This window comes from Bufo bufo, chromosome 4 (genome assembly GCF_905171765.1).
Source record: "Bufo bufo chromosome 4, aBufBuf1.1, whole genome shotgun sequence".
NCBI classification, from domain to species: Eukaryota; Metazoa; Chordata; class Amphibia; order Anura; family Bufonidae; genus Bufo; species Bufo bufo.
This window is the reverse complement of record NC_053392.1, coordinates 460,029,713-460,050,933: the sequence shown is the minus strand read 5'-3', so window position 1 is coordinate 460,050,933 and position 21,221 is coordinate 460,029,713. Positions and strand designations below refer to the sequence as shown.

Here is a 21,221-nt window from a genome sequence, read left to right as displayed (position 1 = left end):
TTTACAGGTGTTTTCAAACCGAACTATTTCAAGCTCCTATTTATTCTTCCAAAACATTTCTGATATCTTTAGGTCGGCAGCTAAGCTATTGGCTGCACTTGCAACTTTATTGCCACGCTTTTTAATAAAGGCATTAGTGTGCATACAAAAGCTTGTATTACACTATTCTTTTTATACAAAGGAACTAAGACAGTGTATTATATTTGTTACCTCTCTCAGATCCTGTTACCCAATCTGTTCCCATCATGAGAATCTATCACATAGAGGGAATGAACTGCCTATTATCAAGGTGAATTACTCTAATTGCCTGATGATCAGAAGATTGCTACCTTACAGAGGTTCCCATTAAAAATAATAGTGCTAATGGTGCTAATTTGTTCTGAAATTACAATTCCTTTCTTCATTAAAAGATTCCAAACATTAAAATGGGCCACCATTATGGTGCTGGAGTTATCCATCAATGAAATAGAGATAGGTGTTTGTTCTCCCTTCTATCCATATACATTTACCTTGGGCAACCCCTTTGTTGTTCCTCTGGAGAGGGGAATCCTGCCCAGGTTCTTCATAGTACTTATCCTTAAAGAGGTTGGCCCAATATAAACATTGATGGCATATAGCTATGAACCCGCTCCGATCTCAGGAACAGGGCCCCCGAAGCTAACAGAGAGCAACCACACATGCGTGGCCACCCTCCATTAACTACTATTGGAGTTCCCAAAAAACTGAGCACCAGCTTGACTATTTACAGCAGTTTCATAGCTGTGAATAGAGCGGTGACCATGCTTGTGCAGTGCACTTTTCATGCACTGATATGGGACTTCCAAAAACAGCCATTTTGGAGCTCTCATACAAATGAATGGAGACCTGACATTGATGTCATATTGTAACTATATGCCATTAATGTCTGAGATGGGCCAACCCCTTTAAGTGCAGAGTTTGACCCCCCTACTGTATAAGAGAATAGCCATGTTGCAAATGTAGTGGTGTAATCACCATCATGTGGAGCCATCACTCTAAAAAGGAAATTTTATTTTTAAAGCATATAAAAATCTCATACAAAGTAATGCCACATATAGCTGAATGTAAAATCATTGAGTAATGGGCTACTGGCTGAATATTGTGCACCAGGGCCCCAAAAAGCTACAACTCTTCATTATCTATCGTATACAGTAGTATTCAATTCAATGTTGTTCAATCTATTCAATGTTGTAGTTATCTGTTTGCATTTACAAAGCAGCGTGTTTACTACAATCTTCACAAAAGTAAAAGTGAACAAATCTTGCCTGGGATTACACAAGAGCCCACTGTCTTTTGCGCTAATTTTGCTATATTGATTTCATATATATGCCTTAAAAGCCACAGCAGAAAACAGTTTGCTGCACTGTAAAAAAAAAGTGCATAGGTCTTCCTTAATAAACTTTGTTTCTTTCCATTGACTTCTGAAAGAAAATAAATGTTATCCATTGGCAAGTCATGCAATCAAACCCACCATAATTAAGGGTGGCTTATAGGAAATCTAGGAGGATATGAACCATTTCAATGTATTAAAAGAATAAATTCCAAAATGTAACCATCTATTTATATTAAAAATACTTATTTTGTGTATTGTCAAAACATTTTGACCTGATCGATGAAAATTATTTCAATCAGTCAGAACACATTTTACCCAATCATTATATATGTTCCTTTACCAAACAGCATTCCCTTAGAGGAGAGATTCCGAACCATGGGGCCAGAAAGCAATACCGGGCCCAGGGGGTGCCAGATTTGAATGGTGAGGATGGGAACCATTGGCCCCTGTGCCCCGCTGTTCAGCCTCATTGGCTGAAGGCCGCTAGGCCTGAGGCCTATAAGGCAGTGGTATGGTGCAAGATAGCGATGATGACATCATCGCGACCTCCTGCGCCGGGTCACAGGCGGTGTTACAACATGATCGAGCAAAGCAGCCCAGTGACAATGACATTGGAAACCATCTGTGGTTAGGGTATTATATTTACAGAGGGCATTAACAGTGAAGATACCACTACTGGGTGGCACTATATGTAAAGAGGCCACTACTAGGGGGCTTTATATGTGAAGAGTGCACTAGTGGGAGCATTACATGTAAAGAGGATACTACTGGGGGACAGTATATGTAAATATGTCACTGCTGGGGGTATTGTATATGAATTATATGTACAGATGACACTTCTGGAGTTATTATACACTGAAGAGCAAAAGGGTAACAATATTTTGAACTTTTGAATTTCAGGCTCCATATCTCACCATCTACTACAGCTTTGAATGTGAGACTGCCATCATTTTATAGACAATCATCTTGGCTATCTCATACATAAATTAGACTTGCAACTATTTAACATATTATTAGTTACGCAGATTCTTGTCATGTAACTGCATTGTTACTGTTTTGCTCCTAAAATTCTAAATAATTTTTTTTATTATTTTGTTAGTATTTTGTAAATCCACCTTTTGGCTTTCAACACTGCCTGAATTCTTCTGGGCATGTTCTCGATCGGATAGACCACCATCAATCCTGTTCAAGAATCTAATGCCTTTGGCTCTGAAGAAAACCCATATCATCAGGCTTCATCCACCGAACTTGACAGTTCCTTCAATTTCTTGATCAATTAGCCCCCTTTTCCCTTGTTTCTTCCAGACACATTTGCACCCATCGGAGCCCAGTCTATTGACTTTCATCTCATTGTTCCAAATCCCCCATTTCCAATCTTCTACTGTCCACTGTTCGTACTTTTTTGCAAAATCGAGACAATGCTTCTTATGATGATTATTCAGGCCCTCCATTCCAGACTTGTGTAATGGATTTCGCACAGTGCTTGCATGGACGTCTGTGATCTCACTATTACGAAGCATATGAGCCACCTCCACTGCCATGCTTTTCATGCCAGAACTGATAGACCATGTGATAAGCCGACTTGTTGACTCTGATATTTTGCCTGGACGTTTACCTCTTGGCTTTAGAATGGATGGACAGACTTCATTTCATATTCTTCCAACTGTCCTGACATTCACATAATGCAGTTTGGCAATTTTCTTGGCTTAGATACCGCTATCGATGCGCTGGATAATGCGGTTTCTATTTTCTTGGAAAATCTTTTTGCTGGCTGCTCCTTGATTCAAACTATTGACCTTTCGCTTGGGACTCAACCTAATAACACACTGAGCTATTAGCAAATGTGAGAACAGGTTGTAATTTTTAGTATACAAAAAGAAAAAGATTGCTCCACCACCAGGAGCAAAACAGTAACAATGCAGTTGCATGACAAGAATCTGCATAACTAATCATATGCTAAATAGTTGCAAGTCCAATTTAAGTATGAGACAGCCAAGATAATTGTCTATAAAATTATTGTAGTCTCAAAGCTGTAGTGAATGGTGAGATATGGAGCCTGAAAGTCAAAAATTTAAAATATTGTTACCATTTTGCTCTTCAGTGTATAATGACTCCAGAAGTGTCATCTGTACATATAATTCATATATAATACACCCAGCAGTGACATATTTACATATAATGTCCCCCAGTAGTATCTTTTTACATGTAATGCTTCCACTAGTGCACTCTTCACATAAAATGCCCCCTAGTAGTGGCCTCTTTACATATAGTGCCACCCAGTAGTGGTCTCTTAACTGTTAATGCCCTCTGTAAATATAATACCCTAACCACAGATGGTTGCCAATGTCATTGTCACTGGGCTCCCCAACATTGTTACCCTTTTGCTCGTTTGTGTATGTAAAAGGGGCACTGCCATGGAGCATTATATGTACAGATAGTTCAACTGGGGGACATTATATGTACAGATGGCACTACTGGGGTGCATTATATGGCAGTACAGGGAGAGCATTATATCTACTGGGGCCTGAATGGAAATTACTTCTGGGTGGGACTGGGACCTAAATGGGAATGATTACTAAGTAGGGGCATAAAAGGAGGCATTATTAATAAATAGTTGTGTTGTGTGTGTCCAGTTATGCATAAACAAGTTATGATCAGGAGACATCATCAGAGTTATCTGTGCAGAACAAAAAGGAAAGAGAACGACTCCAGTCAGAGAGTCAGAGAAGACATCATCTGTGAGTTACTGAGTGGGGGCCTAAATAGGTTTATTAATGACTGGGACCTAAATGGATATTCTTCTGGTGAAGCAGTATTATTTGGCCTTTATGTAGTGTTCTTATTGGTAATGTTGCCACTGATTCTGATTATTGTGTTTTGCGCGTGATTAACACACACACACCCTCAACCACCCCCGGTCCGTGTGAAAATTGTTTTGCATAAAACTGGTCCATGGTGCAAAGAAGGTTGGGGACTACTATCTTAGAGAACAATATTGGTATGTTGGCTTGGGACATCTGTTTTAGTCTATAGTCAAATGGTCCCACACATCTGATTGTTTACTCGTAGAGAGTAAGAAAAACATGGTTGATCTCTTCCAGAAATGGCACCACACCTGTGAATGAGTTATGAATTATACTGCAGATCAACTCCATTGATGAAAATGGGGCTGATCTGTAACACTATGCAACCTTGAAAAAAGCGGTGGCACAATTTTTGGAAGAAAGCAACCAAGTTTTTCAATGTGCCACCCTTGTAATAATGGGGCTGTGTCAGATTTTAAAATATGCTTAAATATCACTAGAAACTAATCATCATTGAAGTATAAACAACCTTCAGTCATGGATTAGGCTTGAACCATGACAATAGTACAATGGTGTAGCTGCATATTGGACTACATACTGAAAAATAGGTAAACCTATATTTGTATTGATTGTGAGGTAAATAGGAGTATACTGTATCTACAGTTTTACCTTTTGCCATTTAAGTCCGAATGTCCATTCTGTAAACAGTAATTTACCATCTTTCACAAACCATGTTGCGTCATAATGTTCATTCTTCACCTTATTTTAAAAGCTATAAGCTGAAACAAAGACAGTGATCTTTGAAACATGCTTCGCTTGGAACATGCGGTCTAAGTACTCAGACATGTCCACATCCACTTCTATGGTCTGTGGTCCTTGAAGACTTTGCACAAGTATTAGTTCTCCTGTCTGTCGATCTGATCTTTGCATGACAAAGTGCCCTCTGCTGTTTCCTCCCACTATTCCAAATCTCAGACTGTCTGGGCCAGGTCTTCCCGGTGCTGAAGCTGTTGCCATACGAAAAAGTGAGACTGGTGTGGGTAAATTTGAGGGCAAGGAGAGGTAATGGAAAGAGATTGTCTTTGGTGCATGATGACAGGAACGGCTGTCCATTGGACAAGGATTTCGTTCACACTGACTGTGAAGAAAAACATAAAGCTCTATTAAACCAATTGTAAGATATCAAATAAACAAATATATCTAATAAAGTCTTCATTTTATGTTTTCAGTAAAAATCCAATTAGATTAACCCATGCCAGTTTATTCAACCTGGCAAATTGAGCGATCATCCACACTAGACCGATTTTTTTAAATTGGCCAGCATATAATAATAATAGACAACAGATCCCAGCAAAGGAGCAGCACTCCAATAATTCAACAACTTGAGCATTCATTCACCCTATGTTAAGCAGAACATTGCAACTCCTCAAGCCAAAGTGGAGCTCAAACACTGCTCTTAATGCTGGATGAATATTGTTCACTTTGTTGAATTTTCGGCATGCTGTAGCCTTCCTGGGATATGGTGTCTACTATTTTGGAGTGAATCGGATTTCAGGAGGTGCTGCCCCCATCTTTGAAAGAGAAGTGTAATATTGTGCTGCTCTACTTTCTCTGTATCTACTAGTATAGTTATAGTATTTGTTCCTTTTATAATGATCTGTGGTGAGAATTTATTTAGTGATTAGGTGTGTGGTTTAATAAATGTAGGGTTCTGAAATTATTTCTATTGCTATAGAGGCTGGGGATGGCTGCAACATTGAAGGGTCAATGATGTCTTGGCAGCAAATTCTGCAACCATCAGGAGAAGTTGTCATAACAACCTGACATGTCCATTCCTGACATGTCTGCCATAGTACATCCTTGCATTACATATGAGATAATAAGCTATTATGTTGTAATTTTCCTATACTATTTCTCCTGGATATGTATAACCATAAAACAAGTTCAACAGGTGAACCTCAAAAAGTCCAAACCAACCACTGCTGCCTTTGGAGCCAGTCACTTTGGCACTAGAGTTTATTTCTTTCATTCAGAACTTATTAGACTTTATAGATGATATATGAGTTTGGCCCCAAGAAAAATTTCCTCTGGTGGGCTCAAGAAATCCCATTCTGACATTGAAGGCGTGTACAGGAAACAGTACCTGCATTGTTATTGAGAAGGTCCCTCCTTTAGAGTAAAGCTGCACTGCTGACTATTATTGCTGTTGTAGAGACTTTCTTATTTGAACCAACTCTGGTGTGTTTGACTTTTTGAGGTTCGCCTGTTGTGCTCTGAGTCCTTTCTTGGTTTATGGTTGTTAATTTATGTTCTTTTTTGTAGAGAGGATAGAGACCCATTTAAGAAGGTTGTTTGCATTTTTTTTCACAGTGCTTGTGTTTTTAATCTGGATAGGTATGACTAAGCCCTGACCTACACATAGGCTTTCTGTAACACGATTAATGGAGCTAAAACTGCAATACAAAGCAATACAATGAGGGACATTTATCAAGGTCTATATGCTAATTGTGGCGTAAATAAAGTCGCACATTATGGTGCTCACAATGTGTTCACCATAATTTACGACTTTTTGAGCTTCTCAGCACTTTTCAGAAGCCTCTTAACAAATCAAGCGCAGGGAGATCAAGCGCAGGGAGATCAAGACTGGTGGATGGATCTACCAGTCGTGATATACCTCCCTCATTGAGTTGCATGCAATCTTGTGAGCTGCAGTTGTCACTCAATGATATCTTTTGACAAGGAGAATGGTAATACCAAGGGTGGATTTGCCATAGACCTTACGGGAAATTTCCCAGTGGGCAGATTCCCAGAGGTACATAATAAACTCTCAGTGGTAACATTGTGAGAATCAAGTACTCATATACCCAACCAGAGACCGCACATGCCCTCCTGAATTCATCTGCTGTGGCTCACATCTCCCCTCCTAAGCCCCTGCCCCATATCTTAATCAGAGACAACTGGATCAGGAGATCAGAAAATGGCAGCCATTGATGACCACCACAGAGGGATAGCTTTTGGGGAGGTATATTCTGCTGCTCTGTGGTATAAGAGTCTGATGAGATGGTATTTAGAAATGAGGAAAAGGATCCAGCACTTTATAAAGTCTTGGATCGTTTTTCAAATTTCTACTCCCATACTGAATTTACCTGGTTTGGATTCGTGCACCAAGTCATTACAGCGGAGGTGAGATGGACTTTTTCTTTAAACAAGTGATGGTATTTAGTGATATGGTATTGCTGATGCCGCCTACTTGTGTTGCCCCACCTTCTATTGATTTGGACACCCCCCCTATCCCATTCCCTACAACATGGAGACACTTTAAAGTTTCTTTCCAGGACCACATTAAGTTGCCAGTCCGCCCCTTGGTAATACCCACTTGTCAATTTATTTATACATGTATACTTGTTCCCAACTGAAAGTGCAAGTCAATGTGTAGGGAAGCTCCAACTGGAATGCTGATGATAGCTCTAAAAGCACAAAATGTATGGTATCCAGGAAGTAGGAGCTGCTCATTCCTGGACACCATCCACATCGCACTTCAAGTGCTATCACCAGCATACGGAATCACAGTTTAGCGTGAAGAAGGACTATTGGTCCAAAATGCAGCTACTGGATACCAATATAACACTACTGTGTAAAGGTGGCGAACCACATTAGTCTAAAGTTGATCAAAATAGAATATTTCAATCAAAACAAACATTCGTTGGGTGAAAATTAACAACAAAGAATCATTTTTACCAACTCATGACAGACAATTATCATCTGAAAAGTCATCAGTCGTGTTTAATATTTTCATTCAATAGCCGGATCAAAGATCTTTTGTTGAAAGAAAGATCGTTTGTGAATGAAAGATCTTTCTTTAAAAAAATGTTCCCAGACAGATTTTTCGTTCATTGCCGGTTTCATTGAACATGCATGGCCAGTATGAACAACTGTAACGGCCAATATAGACTAAAATGCGTATGGCTGTGTCTGTGAAATAAATGTTCACCAGATGTTTGTTTGTTTAACTGGTTTTCATCCATCAACCACCTTCAACTAATGTGTATCCCCAACTTTACTCTGATTAAATATATGAATCAATAATTGCAGCAAATCAGTTTTTTTTTTATCTCTGTTATAGGCTCCCTTGTTACAAACAGCTATGTTCTACTATGAAACACTGTAGAGTTCCAGAGAAAACGTAATGCTCCAGAAGTGCAAAAAATATTTTTACGAACTAAAAATTCCAAATGTTACACTTTCTTTCCAAACATTAAATGCATAAATTGCAGTGAGCCACATCATTCCGCAACATTGTGTTTGCATGAAGTAAGAATAATTGAAATGTTCCGCAACATGAGATTATACCGTGCATTACAGCTTTATGGTATTTGATGATTCATGAGAAAAACTGACCTTCTGATCAACCAGGTCAATTATTCTTTACTTACCTTGGTGATGTCTTCACATAGCTGATATTCCCATAGGATTTTGGACACTCAGGCAAGACACACTGAAAACCACCCGCAGTGTTTATGCACATGGAATGCTTTGTGCAGTTGTGTAGTCCTAAAGTACACTCATCTATATCTGGTAACGAAACAAAGCAGTAATGTATTAAATGTAAGTTATAGCTCATTACAGGTAGAAATTAAAATGGTATTCCAATTATATCAAGGTCTTCCCTATCCACAGGATGGGGGGTAACTATTAGATTGGTTGAGGTTGGGCAATTGAGACCCCACCAAGAACATGGTTCTGGTATGTCACAGTGACCCCCCCGTAATGAATGGAACAGCAGGTTGGGCATGTGCACTCCATTTATTTCTGTACTCAGCTCTCTTCCGCAGTCCAATAGAGATGAAAGGAGTGGAAGCGCACATTCCTGACCTGCTGCTCTAATGATTTTGGGGTCTGCATGGGGTATATGGATCTATTCTCATGATTGGTCAAGGTCCCAGTAGTCAGACATAATCTAACAGTTATTCCCTAGCCTATGTATAGGGGATAACCTGATATAACCAGAATATCCCTTTAAGATCTGCTAAAGACAGACTCAGAGGGAAACATGGCATAAACTCTGCCACTGCGTCCATAGCTTAGGCCTGATACCAGGCTAATCATGCCTCATATTTGGCCTGGTCCTTGGTATATAAAGGAAGGATGGGAGGGGGCAAGCTGCAAGTGACAGCAGGAAAAACTACGATAGACTGTTATTGTCATCTCTGCCAATTTACAGCCTCCAATCACCCCAATCACTGTCTTTTACCAGTCAGAGATAAAAATGCCCTCTAATGCCCTCAACTTTAAGAGTTTTTCATTTTCCTACTACAGGGGTGAGACTATAAGCAGTTAATTAAGCCCCTCTGCACCTGTACCTATCTCAAGAACATGGATCACCAAACCCCTGTCTTTTGGCAACTGTGAATGGAGATGTGGCCATGCATGCGCAGCTTTCTCTATTCACTTCTATTGGAGTTCTGAAAATAGCCACCATGATTGCTCGGCTATTGTCAGAACTCCCATAGAAGTGAATGAATGGAGCCACACATGCATGGCTCCCTCTCCATTTCCAGTAGCCACAAGACTGGGATCAGGGAAGTATATTTAGAAAATGTCTATTAAAGTTTTGTAAGAAGTAGAGCTCCAAGATGTCTCTGCACTCTAATTCTAATACTGGCAAGTATGAACCACAAACTTCATGTGAATGTAATCTCTGATGAAAAGTTTAATCCCCAATAAGCAGATTGTGTATACCTGCCAAGCGCAATAATGAAATTATAAAATTAATGTTAATACAGAATAATCATTTATGCCAGAGGCAATTTTGACATAATTAAATAGTGCGTTTAGATATTCCTTTCTGAGGTTAATAAAGTCATCCATGGCAATGTGATCTTCATATTAATTTAATTATACAACTCAGATAATTGTTTAGAGGACGGACAAGTTAAAACTGGAGTGGGTAACATCTGGGAATAACTTTTGATAAAAAGTATACTGGGCACACTCACTTATGCAGAATCATACACTTTATTTATACATATATAAAATACAATCAATTGGTCTAAGAACACATATAAAATACAATCTAATTAGTCTATAAACACATTAGCACAATAAAACCATAATTGGGTAAAATGGAATAAAATATATCACCCTAGAGTCACTAGATTTACGACAATAAATACAATGAATATAACCAGCCGTAATAAGACTGAAGATGGAGGGTGATCAGTCCATGCAAAGCAAATAATCTGGAGATCCCGACTGGTGGCTTGTGCTAGTTTGGTAACTAGCCTCGCAATGTCATATAAGGTTTACAGTCCTGACTCGTTGGAGGAGAGTAAAAATACTGTGGTTAGAGCAATTCACTTAGGTGAGTGTATTCGCGGCGTCCCGCTTATACTCACTGTGCAGTGCGGTTCTTTATGCCGGTAAACTTGGAGACCAGGAACGCTCTCAGGTGCTCCTGTAGTGGCTGGATAGTGCTGTGACTTTCTTCCCGTGTCTTTACAGTCCTCTGGCTACCGCTCCGTAGTAGCAAAGAGCCTGCCAGCACTGGGACTCAAAGTTGCTTTCCCTACGTCGGCTGATCTGCGACACACTCCTGTGTATCCTCGTGTGTTGCGCTTGTAGCCGCCGGCGTATCAGGGTTTGGTAAGACACGGAATCCTCAGTAGGTTTGAATTACCGCACAGCTTTTTATAACTCCAGCATATCCTTCTTTGAGATTACTCTGGGGGTCTCTTCACCAAACGCGTTTCGGGGTACTTGCCCCTGCCTCAGTGGTTGTATTTTTACTCTCCTCCAACGAGTCAGGACTGTAAACCTTATATGACATTGCGAGGCTAGTTACCAAACTAGCACAAGCCACCAGTCGGGATCTCCCGATTATTTGCTTTGCATGGACTGATCACCCTCCATCTTCAGTCTTATTACGGCTGGTTATATTCATTGTATTTATTGTCGTAAATCTAGTGACTCTAGGGTGATATATTTTATTCCATTTTACCCAATTATGGTTTTATTGTGCTAATGCGTTCATAGACTAATTAGATTGTATTTTATATGTGTTCTTAGACCAATTGATTGTATTTTATATATGTATAAATAAAGTGTATGATTCTGCATAAGTGAGTGTGCCCAGTATACTTTTTATCATTATTTATACACTTTTAGAGGAAGGGCGGATCCTCTTTACTGGCAGCACCTCCTCCTGACTTTTCCTCAGTCCTGTGCGTCTCACAAATCTTCTTTTCTGGGAATAACTTTTGTTGACTGGAGCAATCCAAAATTATACATTTTGGATAACTATTCGACTTTCACTTAATGTTTAGAGTTCATCTTTCGTAATTCCCTAATATAGGCTTACTATGGAATAGCTACATTAGCAATGAGTGTAATCTGATAAAAGATTTGGCTGAGACCTAAAAATACCCTTTGCCACATGTCCCTTTTATAAGCCAGAACAGAGAGTGGTATGACACCCCCCCTCCCCAATCAGATAAACGCTATAGCACAAAAGACAACAAGACAACATCATTAACACAGCCCTTTAACTTCATGAGCAAAACACAGGTTGTAGTGGGAATGATACATAAGGCTCCAGGCTGTGAAAGGAAACATACAGTCTATTCACAGTCTGTTAGGGATATCATGAGTTGTTAACAACCCGCCCCCCCCCAACTGTCATGCTGTATTATCAGAACACTCCAGAGGCTAAAGGAAGCAATATTGATAATGATATGCTGTATTAACACTTTTGAGACACGGTCTATTTTTAATTTTCATTTTTCCTTCCCCACCTTTCAAGAGCCATAATTTTTTTCATTTTATGATCACATAGCCATGTAAGGGCTGTTTTTTTATGGGACAAATTGTACTTTTTAACCACCTCCGGACCGCCTAACGCAGGATCGCGTTCCGGAGGTGGCAGCGCTGCGCAGAGTCACGCATATATGCGTCATCTCGCGAGACGCGAGATTTCCTGTGAACGCGCGCACACAGGCGTGCGCGTTGACAGGATTGGAAGGTAAGCGAGTGGATCTCCAGCCTGCCAGCGGCGATCGTTCGCTGGCAGGCTGGAGATGTGATTTTTTTTAACCCCTAACAGGTATATTAGACGCTGTTTTGAGAACAGCGTCTAATATACCTGCTACCTGGTCCTCTGGTGGTCCCCTTTGTTTAGATCGACCACCAGAGGACACAGGCAGCTCAGTAATATGTAGCACCAAGCACCACACTACACTACACCCCCCCCGTCACTTATTAACCCCTTATTCACCCCTGATCACCCCATATAGACTCCCTGATCACCCCCCTGTCATTGATCACCCCCTGTCATTGATCACCCCCCTGTAAGGCTCCATTCAGACGTCCGTATGATTTTTACGGATCCACTGATACATGGATCGGATCCGCAAAACACATACGGACGTTTGAATGGAGCCTTACAGGGGGGTGATCAATGACGGGGTGATCACCCCATATAGACTCCCTGATCACCCCCCTGTCATTGATCACCCCCCTATCATTGATCACCCCCCTGTAAGGCTGCATTCAGATGTCCGTATGTTTTTTACGGATCCACGGATACATGGTTCGGATCCGCAAAACACATACAGACGTCTGAATGGAGCCTTACAGGGGGGTGATCACCCCATATAGACTCCCTGATCACCCCCCTGTCATTGATCACCCCCTTGTAAAGCTCCATTCAGACGTCCGTATGATTTTTACGGATCCACTGATACATGGATCGGATCCGCAAAACACATACGGACATCTGAATGGAGCCTTACAGAGGGGTGATCAATGACAGGGGGGTGATCACCCCATATAGACTCCCTGATCACCCCCCTGTCATTGATCACCCCCCTGTCATTGATCACCCCCCTGTAAGACTGCATTCAGATGTCTGTATGTTTTTTTACGGATCCACGGATACATGGATCGGATCCGCAAAACACATACGGACATCTGAATGGAGCCTTATAGGGGGGTGATCAATGACAGGGGGGTGATCACCCCATATAGACTCCCTGATCACCCCCCTGTCATTGATCACCCCCCTGTCATTGATCACCCCCCTGTAAGGCTGCATTCAGATGTCCGTATGTTTTTTACAGATCCACGGATACATGGTTTGGATCCGCAAAACACATACGGACGTCTGAATGGAGCCTTACAGGGGGGTGATCACCCCATATAGACTCCCTGATCACCCCCCTGTCATTGATCACCCCCTTGTAAGGCTCCATTCAGACGTCCGTATGATTTTTACGGATCCACTGATACATGGATCCGCAAAACACATACGGACATCTGAATGGAGCCTTACAGGGGGGTGATCAATGACAGGGGGTGATCACCCCATATAGACTCCCTGATCACCCCCCTGTCATTGATCACCCCCCTGTAAGGCTGCATTCAGATGTCCGTATGTTTTTTACGGATCCACGGATACATGGATCGGATCAGCAAAACACACACAGACGTCTAAATGGAGCCTTACAGGGGGGTGATCACCCCATATAGACTCCCTGATCACCCCCCTGTCATTGATCACCCCCCTGTCATTGATCACCCCCCTGTAAGACTGCATTCAGATGTCTGTATGTTTTTTTACGGATCCACGGATACATGGATCGGATCCGCAAAACACATACGGACATCTGAATGGAGCCTTATAGGGGGGTGATCAATGACAGGGGGGTGATCACCCCATATAGACTCCCTGATCACCCCCCTGTCATTGATCACCCCCCTGTAAGGCTGCATTCAGATGTCCGTATGTTTTTTACGGATCCACGGATACATGGATCGGATCAGCAAAACACACACAGACGTCTGAATGGAGCCTTACAGGGGGGTGATCACCCCATATAGACTCCCTGATCACCCCCCTGTCATTGATCACCCCCCTGTCATTGATCACCCCCCTGTAAGACTGCATTCAGATGTCTGTATGTTTTTTTACGGATCCACGAATACATGGATCGGATCCGCAAAACACATACGGACATCTGAATGGAGCCTTATAGGGGGGTGATCAATGACAGGGGGGTGATCACCCCATATAGACTCCCTGATCACCCCCCTGTCATTGATCACCCCCTTGTAAGGCTCCATTCAGACGTCCGTATGATTTTTACGGATCCACTGATACATGGATCGGATCCGCAAAACGCATACGGACATCTGAATGGAGCCTGACAGGGGGGTGATCAATGACAGGGGGGTGATCACCCCATATATACTCCCTGATCACCCCCCTGTCATTGATCACCCCCTTGTAAGGCTCCATTCAGACGTCCGTATAATTTTTACGGATCCACTGATACATGGATCGGATCCGCAAAACACATACGGACGTCTGAATGGAGCCTTACAGGGGGGTAATCAATGACAGGGGGGTGATCACCCCATATAGACTCCCTGATCATCCCCCTGTCATTGATCACCCCCCTGTCATTGATCACCCCCCTGTAAGGCTACATTCAGATGTCCGTATGTTTTTTACGGATCCACGGATACATGGATCGGATCCGCAAAACACATACTGACATCTGAATGGAGCCTGACAGGGGGGTGATCAATGACAGGGGGGTGATCACCCCATATAGACTCCCTGATCACCCCCCTGTCATTGATCACCCCCCTGTCATTGATCACCCCCCTGTAAGGCTTCATTCAGACATTTTTTGGGCCCAAGTTAGCGGAAATATATATTTTTTTTCTTGCAAAGTCTCATATTCCACTAACTTGTTTAAAAAAATAAAATCTCACATGAACTCACCATACCCCTCATGGAATCCAAATGCATAAAATTTTTTAGACATTTATATTCCAGACTTCTTCTCACGCTTTAGGGCCCCTAGAATGCCAGGGCAGTATAAATACCCCACATGTGAGCCCATTTCGGAAAGAAGACACCCAAAGGTATTCGCTGAGGGTCATATTGAGTCCATGAAAGATTGAAATTTTTGTCCCAAGTTAGCGGAAAGGGAGACTTTGTGAGAAAAAAAAATATATATCAATTTCCGCTAACTTGTGCCAAAGAAAAATTCTATGAACTCGCCATGCCCCTCATTGAATACCTTGGGGTGTCTTCTTTCCAAAATGGGGTCACATGTGGGGTATTTATACTGCCCTGGCATTTTAGGGGCCCTAAAGCGTGAGAAGAAGTCTGGGATCCAAATGTCTAAAAATGCCCTCATAAAAGGAATGTGGGCCCCTTTGCGCATCAGGGCTGCAAAAAAGTGTCACACATCTGGTATCGCCGTACTCAGGAGAAGTTGGGCAATGTGTTTTGGGGTGTCATTTTACATATACCCATGCTGGGTGAGAGAAATATCTTGGTCAAATGCCAACTTTGTATAAAAAATGAGAAAAGTTGTCTTTTGCCAAGATATTTATCTCACCCAGCATGGGTATATGTAAAAAGACACCACAAAACACATTGCCCAACTTCTCCTGAATACGGCGATACCACATGTGTGACACTTTTTTGCAGCCTAGGTGGGCAAAGGGGCCCACATTCCAAAGAGCACCTTTCGGATTTCACAGGTCATTTACCTACTTACCACAAATTAGGGCCCCTAGAATGCCAGGGCAGTATAACTACCCCACAAGTGACCCCATTTTGGAAAGAAGACACCCCAAGGTATTCCGTGAGGGGCATGGCGAGTTCCTAGAATTTTTTATTTTTTGTCACAAGTTAGCGGAAAATTATGATTTTTTTTTTTTTCTTACAAAGTCTCATATTCCACTAACTTGTGACAAAAAATAAAAACTTCCATGAACTCACTATGACCATCACGAAATACCTGGGGGTGTCTTCTTTCCAAAATGGTTTCACTTGTGGGGTAGTTATACTGCCCTGGCATTCTATGGGCCTTAATGTGTGGTAATTAGTTTGAAATCAAAATCTGTAAAAAATGGCCGGTGAAATCTGAAAGGTGCTCTTTGGAATGTGGGCCCCTTTGCCCACCTAGGCTGCAAAAAAGTGTCACACATGTGGTATCTCCGTACTCAGGAGAAGTTGGGCAATGTGTTTTGGGGTGTCATTTTACATATACCCATGCTGGGTGAGAGAAATATCTTGGCAAAAGACAACTTTTCCCATTTTTTTATACAAAGTTGGCATTTGACCAAGATATTTATCTCACCCAGCATGGGTATATGTAAACTGACACCCCAAAACACATTGCCCAACTTCTCCTGAGTACGGCGATACCACATGTGTGACACTTTTTTGCAGCCTAGGTGGGCAAAGGGGCCCACATTCCAAAGAGCACCTTTCGGATTTCACAGGACATTTTTTACACATTTTGATTTCAAACTAATTACCACACATTAGGGCCCCTAGAATGCCAGGGCAGTATAACTACCCCACAATTGACCCCATTTTGGAAAGAAGACACCCCAAGGTATTCGCTGATGGGCATAGTGAGTTCATAGAAGTTTTTATTTTTTGTCACAAGTTAGTGGAATATGAGACTTTGTAAGAAAAAATAAAAATAAAAATCATTATTTTCCGCTAACTTGTGACAAAAAATAAAAAGTTCTATGAACTCACTATGCCCATCAGCGAATACCTTAGGGTGTCTACTTTCCGAAATGGGGTCATTTGTGGGGTGTTTGAACTGTCTGGCCATTGTAGAACCTCAGGAAACATGACAGGTGCTCAGAAAGTCAGAGCTGCTTCAAAAAGCGGAAATTCACATTTTTGTACCATAGTTTGTAAACGCTATAACTTTTAACCAAACCATTTTTTTTTTACCCAAACATTTTTTTTTTATCAAAGACATGTAGAACAATAAATTTAGAGAAAAATTTATATATGGATGTCGTTTTTTTTGCAAAATTTTACAACTGAAAGTGAAAAATGTCATTTTTTTGCAAAAAAATCGTTAAATTTAGATTAATAACAAAAAAAGTAAAAATGTCAGCAGCAATGAAATACCACCAAATGAAAGCTCTATTAGTGAGAAGAAAAGGAGGTAAAATTCATTTGGGTGGTAAGTTGCATGACCGAGCAATAAACGGTGAAAGTAGGGTAGGTCAGAAATGTAAAAAGTGGCCTGGTCATTAAGGGTGTTTAAGCTAGGGGGGCTGAAGTGGTTAATGACCCTGTTTATTTTACCATAGCTTGGAATGGAAAATGGGGAGAAAATTATTTGTGGGATGAAATGGGAAAAAACCTGAACTCTGCCAAAGGGTGGGGACTAGGGGCCTACCTTTCTCAAGGACCCACCAAGGGATTCACCTGTTCCCCTGTGGAACAATCCAAGCCCCATGGTCTCCAATAGCTTGTCAGAGGGCACATTTTTCACATCTCTCTAACAATGCACTAGTTACTAGGAGCCAAGGAACTCCTTAATTCAGTCTCTTACATTCAATCTAAAGAACTTTATAAAGATGATTTTAGGTAGGCTGTTAACCCCTTGCCTACTAGGACCCTGTACTACTGGATACAATATGCCTGTTCCTACAGGAGCTATTTGAATAAAGATTTCAGCTTCCATTTATCAAAGGAAAAATTTAAGTATAAAATTCTTGAAAATTACCTAGGACTGAGTGTCCAAGTGGTCCCCCACTTCAAGGGAATCTGTCACCCTGATTTTGGACTATTATCTAATACATGTGTAGTACTGCAGATAAGGAGTCCAGATCACTATTTTTATTTTCCTACTGCCCCCCGTTCCCCCCCTGTCAGCATACAAAGCTGTGCTGATATACACAGTCTGGACTGCTGTGTTGTGGTAACACAGCAGTCCTGACAATGTATTTCAATGGAGCTCTGAGCGCTGACAGCGGGAGAATGGGGGCAGTAGGAAAATAAAAGATAATGATCTGGACTCCTGCTCTTCAGTACTTCTCATATATTACTGTAGATAATAATCCAAAAATCGGGGTGACAGATTCCCTTTCAAGACTTCAACCTGCCTGTCATTTTCAACAATTTTCCATTATGCAATATTATTTTATGATTAATTACTTGTTTATTCTCTTTCAGTCAAATGCTATGTGTGTGATTCCTGTGCCCCTACAATTTAGACCCTTACCTTCACGCTCAAACATTTCACTTTCTCTCCATAATCCAACCTACCACTAACTATCCCTTATTCTGAGGCTCCATTGACAATGCATGCCATCTTCTTGGCCTGCTACAATGGTGGTTATTCACATGAAGGTGTTACACTGCTCTTACCTTCACAATTTTTACCATCACTAAGGATTCTATAGCCTGCAGGGCAGGCACATCGATATGATCCAGGAGTGTTAATACACACATGTACACAAAGCCGAGTTGTTCCTTCTGCCTTGTAAACCTCACATTCATTAACATCTACAAGAAAACACACATTCAGAAATTATGAACATTTGACATATCTCTAGGGTATGTTGCTGCACTTTGCTACCTGTATTTTTTATTTATTATGTTAAAATGTTTTACTTACCTTGACATAAACTGTTTTCTGGAGTTCCACTCATCTGAAAGCCAGGATCACAGCTACAGTGCTGAGTGTGGTCAACTCTGGTACAGCTGGCTTTGCGGCTTAATGCAGCATCATTGAGTACTGGCGAGTCAGATGGCACTAAAAATACAAGTAAAAAAAAATATTTAAGGAAATGTGTCACCAAAAGTTTTATCTGCCAATTAAAACCAGATAGCAGCACATATCCTTTTTTGTTTATCTGATTTATTTTTGGATTGCAGATTTCTTTATTCTACTTTCTGAACATGATTATGAGGGTGGCCATCTTTCCCTGAGCTGTTCTTAATAGTATTTAGAAAACATTAAGAAAATTGCTTTATGACAGCTCCCATGGCCATACACAATGGTCAGGAGGGGACCCTATTGACTTCTATGGGAGTGTTGTACAAGGAAAGAACAGATAAGATTTGACTATCACCTATTGTGAATTGTGGATTATGTCTTATCTGTCATTCTAATCTTAGTTCTAATGATCTCATCTCTGTATATAGATAAGCAAGTAACTGCAGTAACATGATCTGTACAGACCAAGGAGTGGAGCCTATAAGGCTTAGCGGTCAGCGGGAAAACTGCAGGATTTTATGTTTTTTGTTTAAATATAGATATTGACATGGAAAACAAAAAATAACATCACTAACAATTCTTTAAAAATGTGCAAAACATAAAAACATGTTTTAAACAATAGGTCATTTTCTGATGGCACATTCCCTTTGAGGGGTTATATGGGATAAGAAAAAAACATGGTTGCTTTACTATAGAAATAGCTCCACTCTGGTAAATTAGCTGTATCTGATATTGCAGCTCGGTTACATTCAACAGAGTATTACTGAGCTACCTACCAGATATGATTGGCAGAATGGACTTGAAGCTGTTTCTGGAAGAAAGCAGCCATGTTTCTCTTCTGTATTATAGCCCCCACAAAAATCACTTTTTATATTATTATATTGTATATCCATAAATGTTTTGTACCTGCTGGTGCTTTAATCTGGCAGTTGGTTCCTCTCCATTCTGGAGGACAGTTACATTTGTACTGATTGGTTCCATCCATACAAGTCCCTCCATTTAGACAGGGTTGACTACTGCAAGGCCTGATGTCTAAAAAATAGAACCACTGCCAGTCTTAATAAATGTGCCTCTTGGTGTTTGCATGATATTTAAGTACATCTCAGAGGGGTAACTGGTAGTTATGGGATATGGTGTTCTAGACCTTATGCTAGAAATAACACATTAAGCTCTACCATCAGAATTTGTCTGTCTTTAGCTATAATAGGAAGCCTTGTTAACAACCTTCAGCTTGTCTTACTGGGCCCTCCAACTCCAAAGTATGTTGAGGGACCAAGGTTCCTTGTAATCTGTGAACATGTTATCTATACTGTAGTTTTGTATTTGACCCAAAATTTTCTTCAGTCTGTCTTTTGATCACTGCCTACTTTGACCTATATCTATCATATTGCATTAACTTTGCCAATTCTGACCTCTGATTTTTGCAACTAGACTTCCGATTTTTGAGTCTAGTATATCATGTTGCAAATATTATCTGTGAGCTGTCAGTCCCTTGTGGGACTAGTAAAGGGTTTAAAAAGAGTTAAAGTTTTATTAAGTAAAAACAAAAAAATGCACTTTTTCCAGCTAAATAAATTATTTTCAAATGAAAAAATTGCAAAAATAAAATCTCCTCCATATATTTGGTATCACTGTGTCCATAACACTCCACACTACAAAATTATCATGAAATTTATCCTGCACAGTGAGCGTCGTAAAAAGAACAAAATAAAACAATGCTAGAATTGCTGTTTTTTGCTTATTTGACACAAATAAAATAGAATAAGTGATCAAATGTGTTATGTACAAAAAAATGGCACTAATGAAAACTGCAAGTAGCCCTGCAATAATCAAGCACAATACATGCCTTAGGATGCAGCAATGCAAAAACTTTTAAAAAATTGTGTTTTATTGTGCAAAAGTAGTAAAACGTTAAAAAAAACGATGTACTTGGTATTGTTGTAATCATACAGACCCAGAGATCAAAGTTATGTTATTTATGCCAAAAATGTAACAAAAATCACCTTTCTTGGTCGACCCTGTTTTAAAAGACCTTCCTCAGGGACTGATCCCCCCTTTCGGAACCATGTCTAACAGAGGTTCACTTTGGGTCAGTAGGAGACTTGCACTGGATTAAATGGATGTTGTCCGGTTAGAGAGCAATATCTGTTTATGGACAGGCTGATACATTTGGAAGCATTTGCAGATGTCCTGGGAGTGGTGGTGGATTGTGATCAGCAGGCCACAGGAGCATGTTTGAGCTCCACCCACCGGCACTCTCAGGAGGTGTCCAAATATGTCCCTTCCAGTTCTGAAATGTATTTCTATTGGTCAAGGCATGAGGTGGATTGTACCTGCCTATCTGTAATATTATTGGGCAAACATGTGCCATGGAGGGCGGGGTTAGCCCAGTAAAAGGTCTGAGACATGTTAAGTGATGGTGGTTTCTCATCTTCCTATATATCATCACTTCCTGTATGTTTGTTACATGAAGGAAGTGGTTGGGTACCGGGCCTGCCCCTTTCTATTGTTACA

The 21,221-nt window shown here is 40.8% G+C and overlaps 1 protein-coding gene across 1 annotated transcript; it reads right to left on the bottom strand.

Moving 5' to 3' along the window:
- Positions 1 to 289: 289 nt before the first annotated feature.
- Positions 290 to 19,735, bottom strand: LOC120998685 (fibulin-7-like). The gene is made up of 7 exons (XM_040429457.1): positions 19,614 to 19,735; positions 18,606 to 18,743; positions 18,356 to 18,493; positions 8,589 to 8,727; positions 4,872 to 5,293; positions 2,961 to 2,966; positions 290 to 299 (listed from the first exon to the last, which is right to left on the bottom strand). Exons 1-5 carry the CDS (start codon positions 19,690 to 19,692, stop codon positions 4,921 to 4,923), a joined length of 867 nt encoding a protein of 288 aa, XP_040285391.1. The 5' UTR covers positions 19,693 to 19,735; the 3' UTR covers positions 290 to 299; positions 2,961 to 2,966; positions 4,872 to 4,920.
- Between the last annotated feature and the right edge of the window lie 1,486 nt (positions 19,736 to 21,221).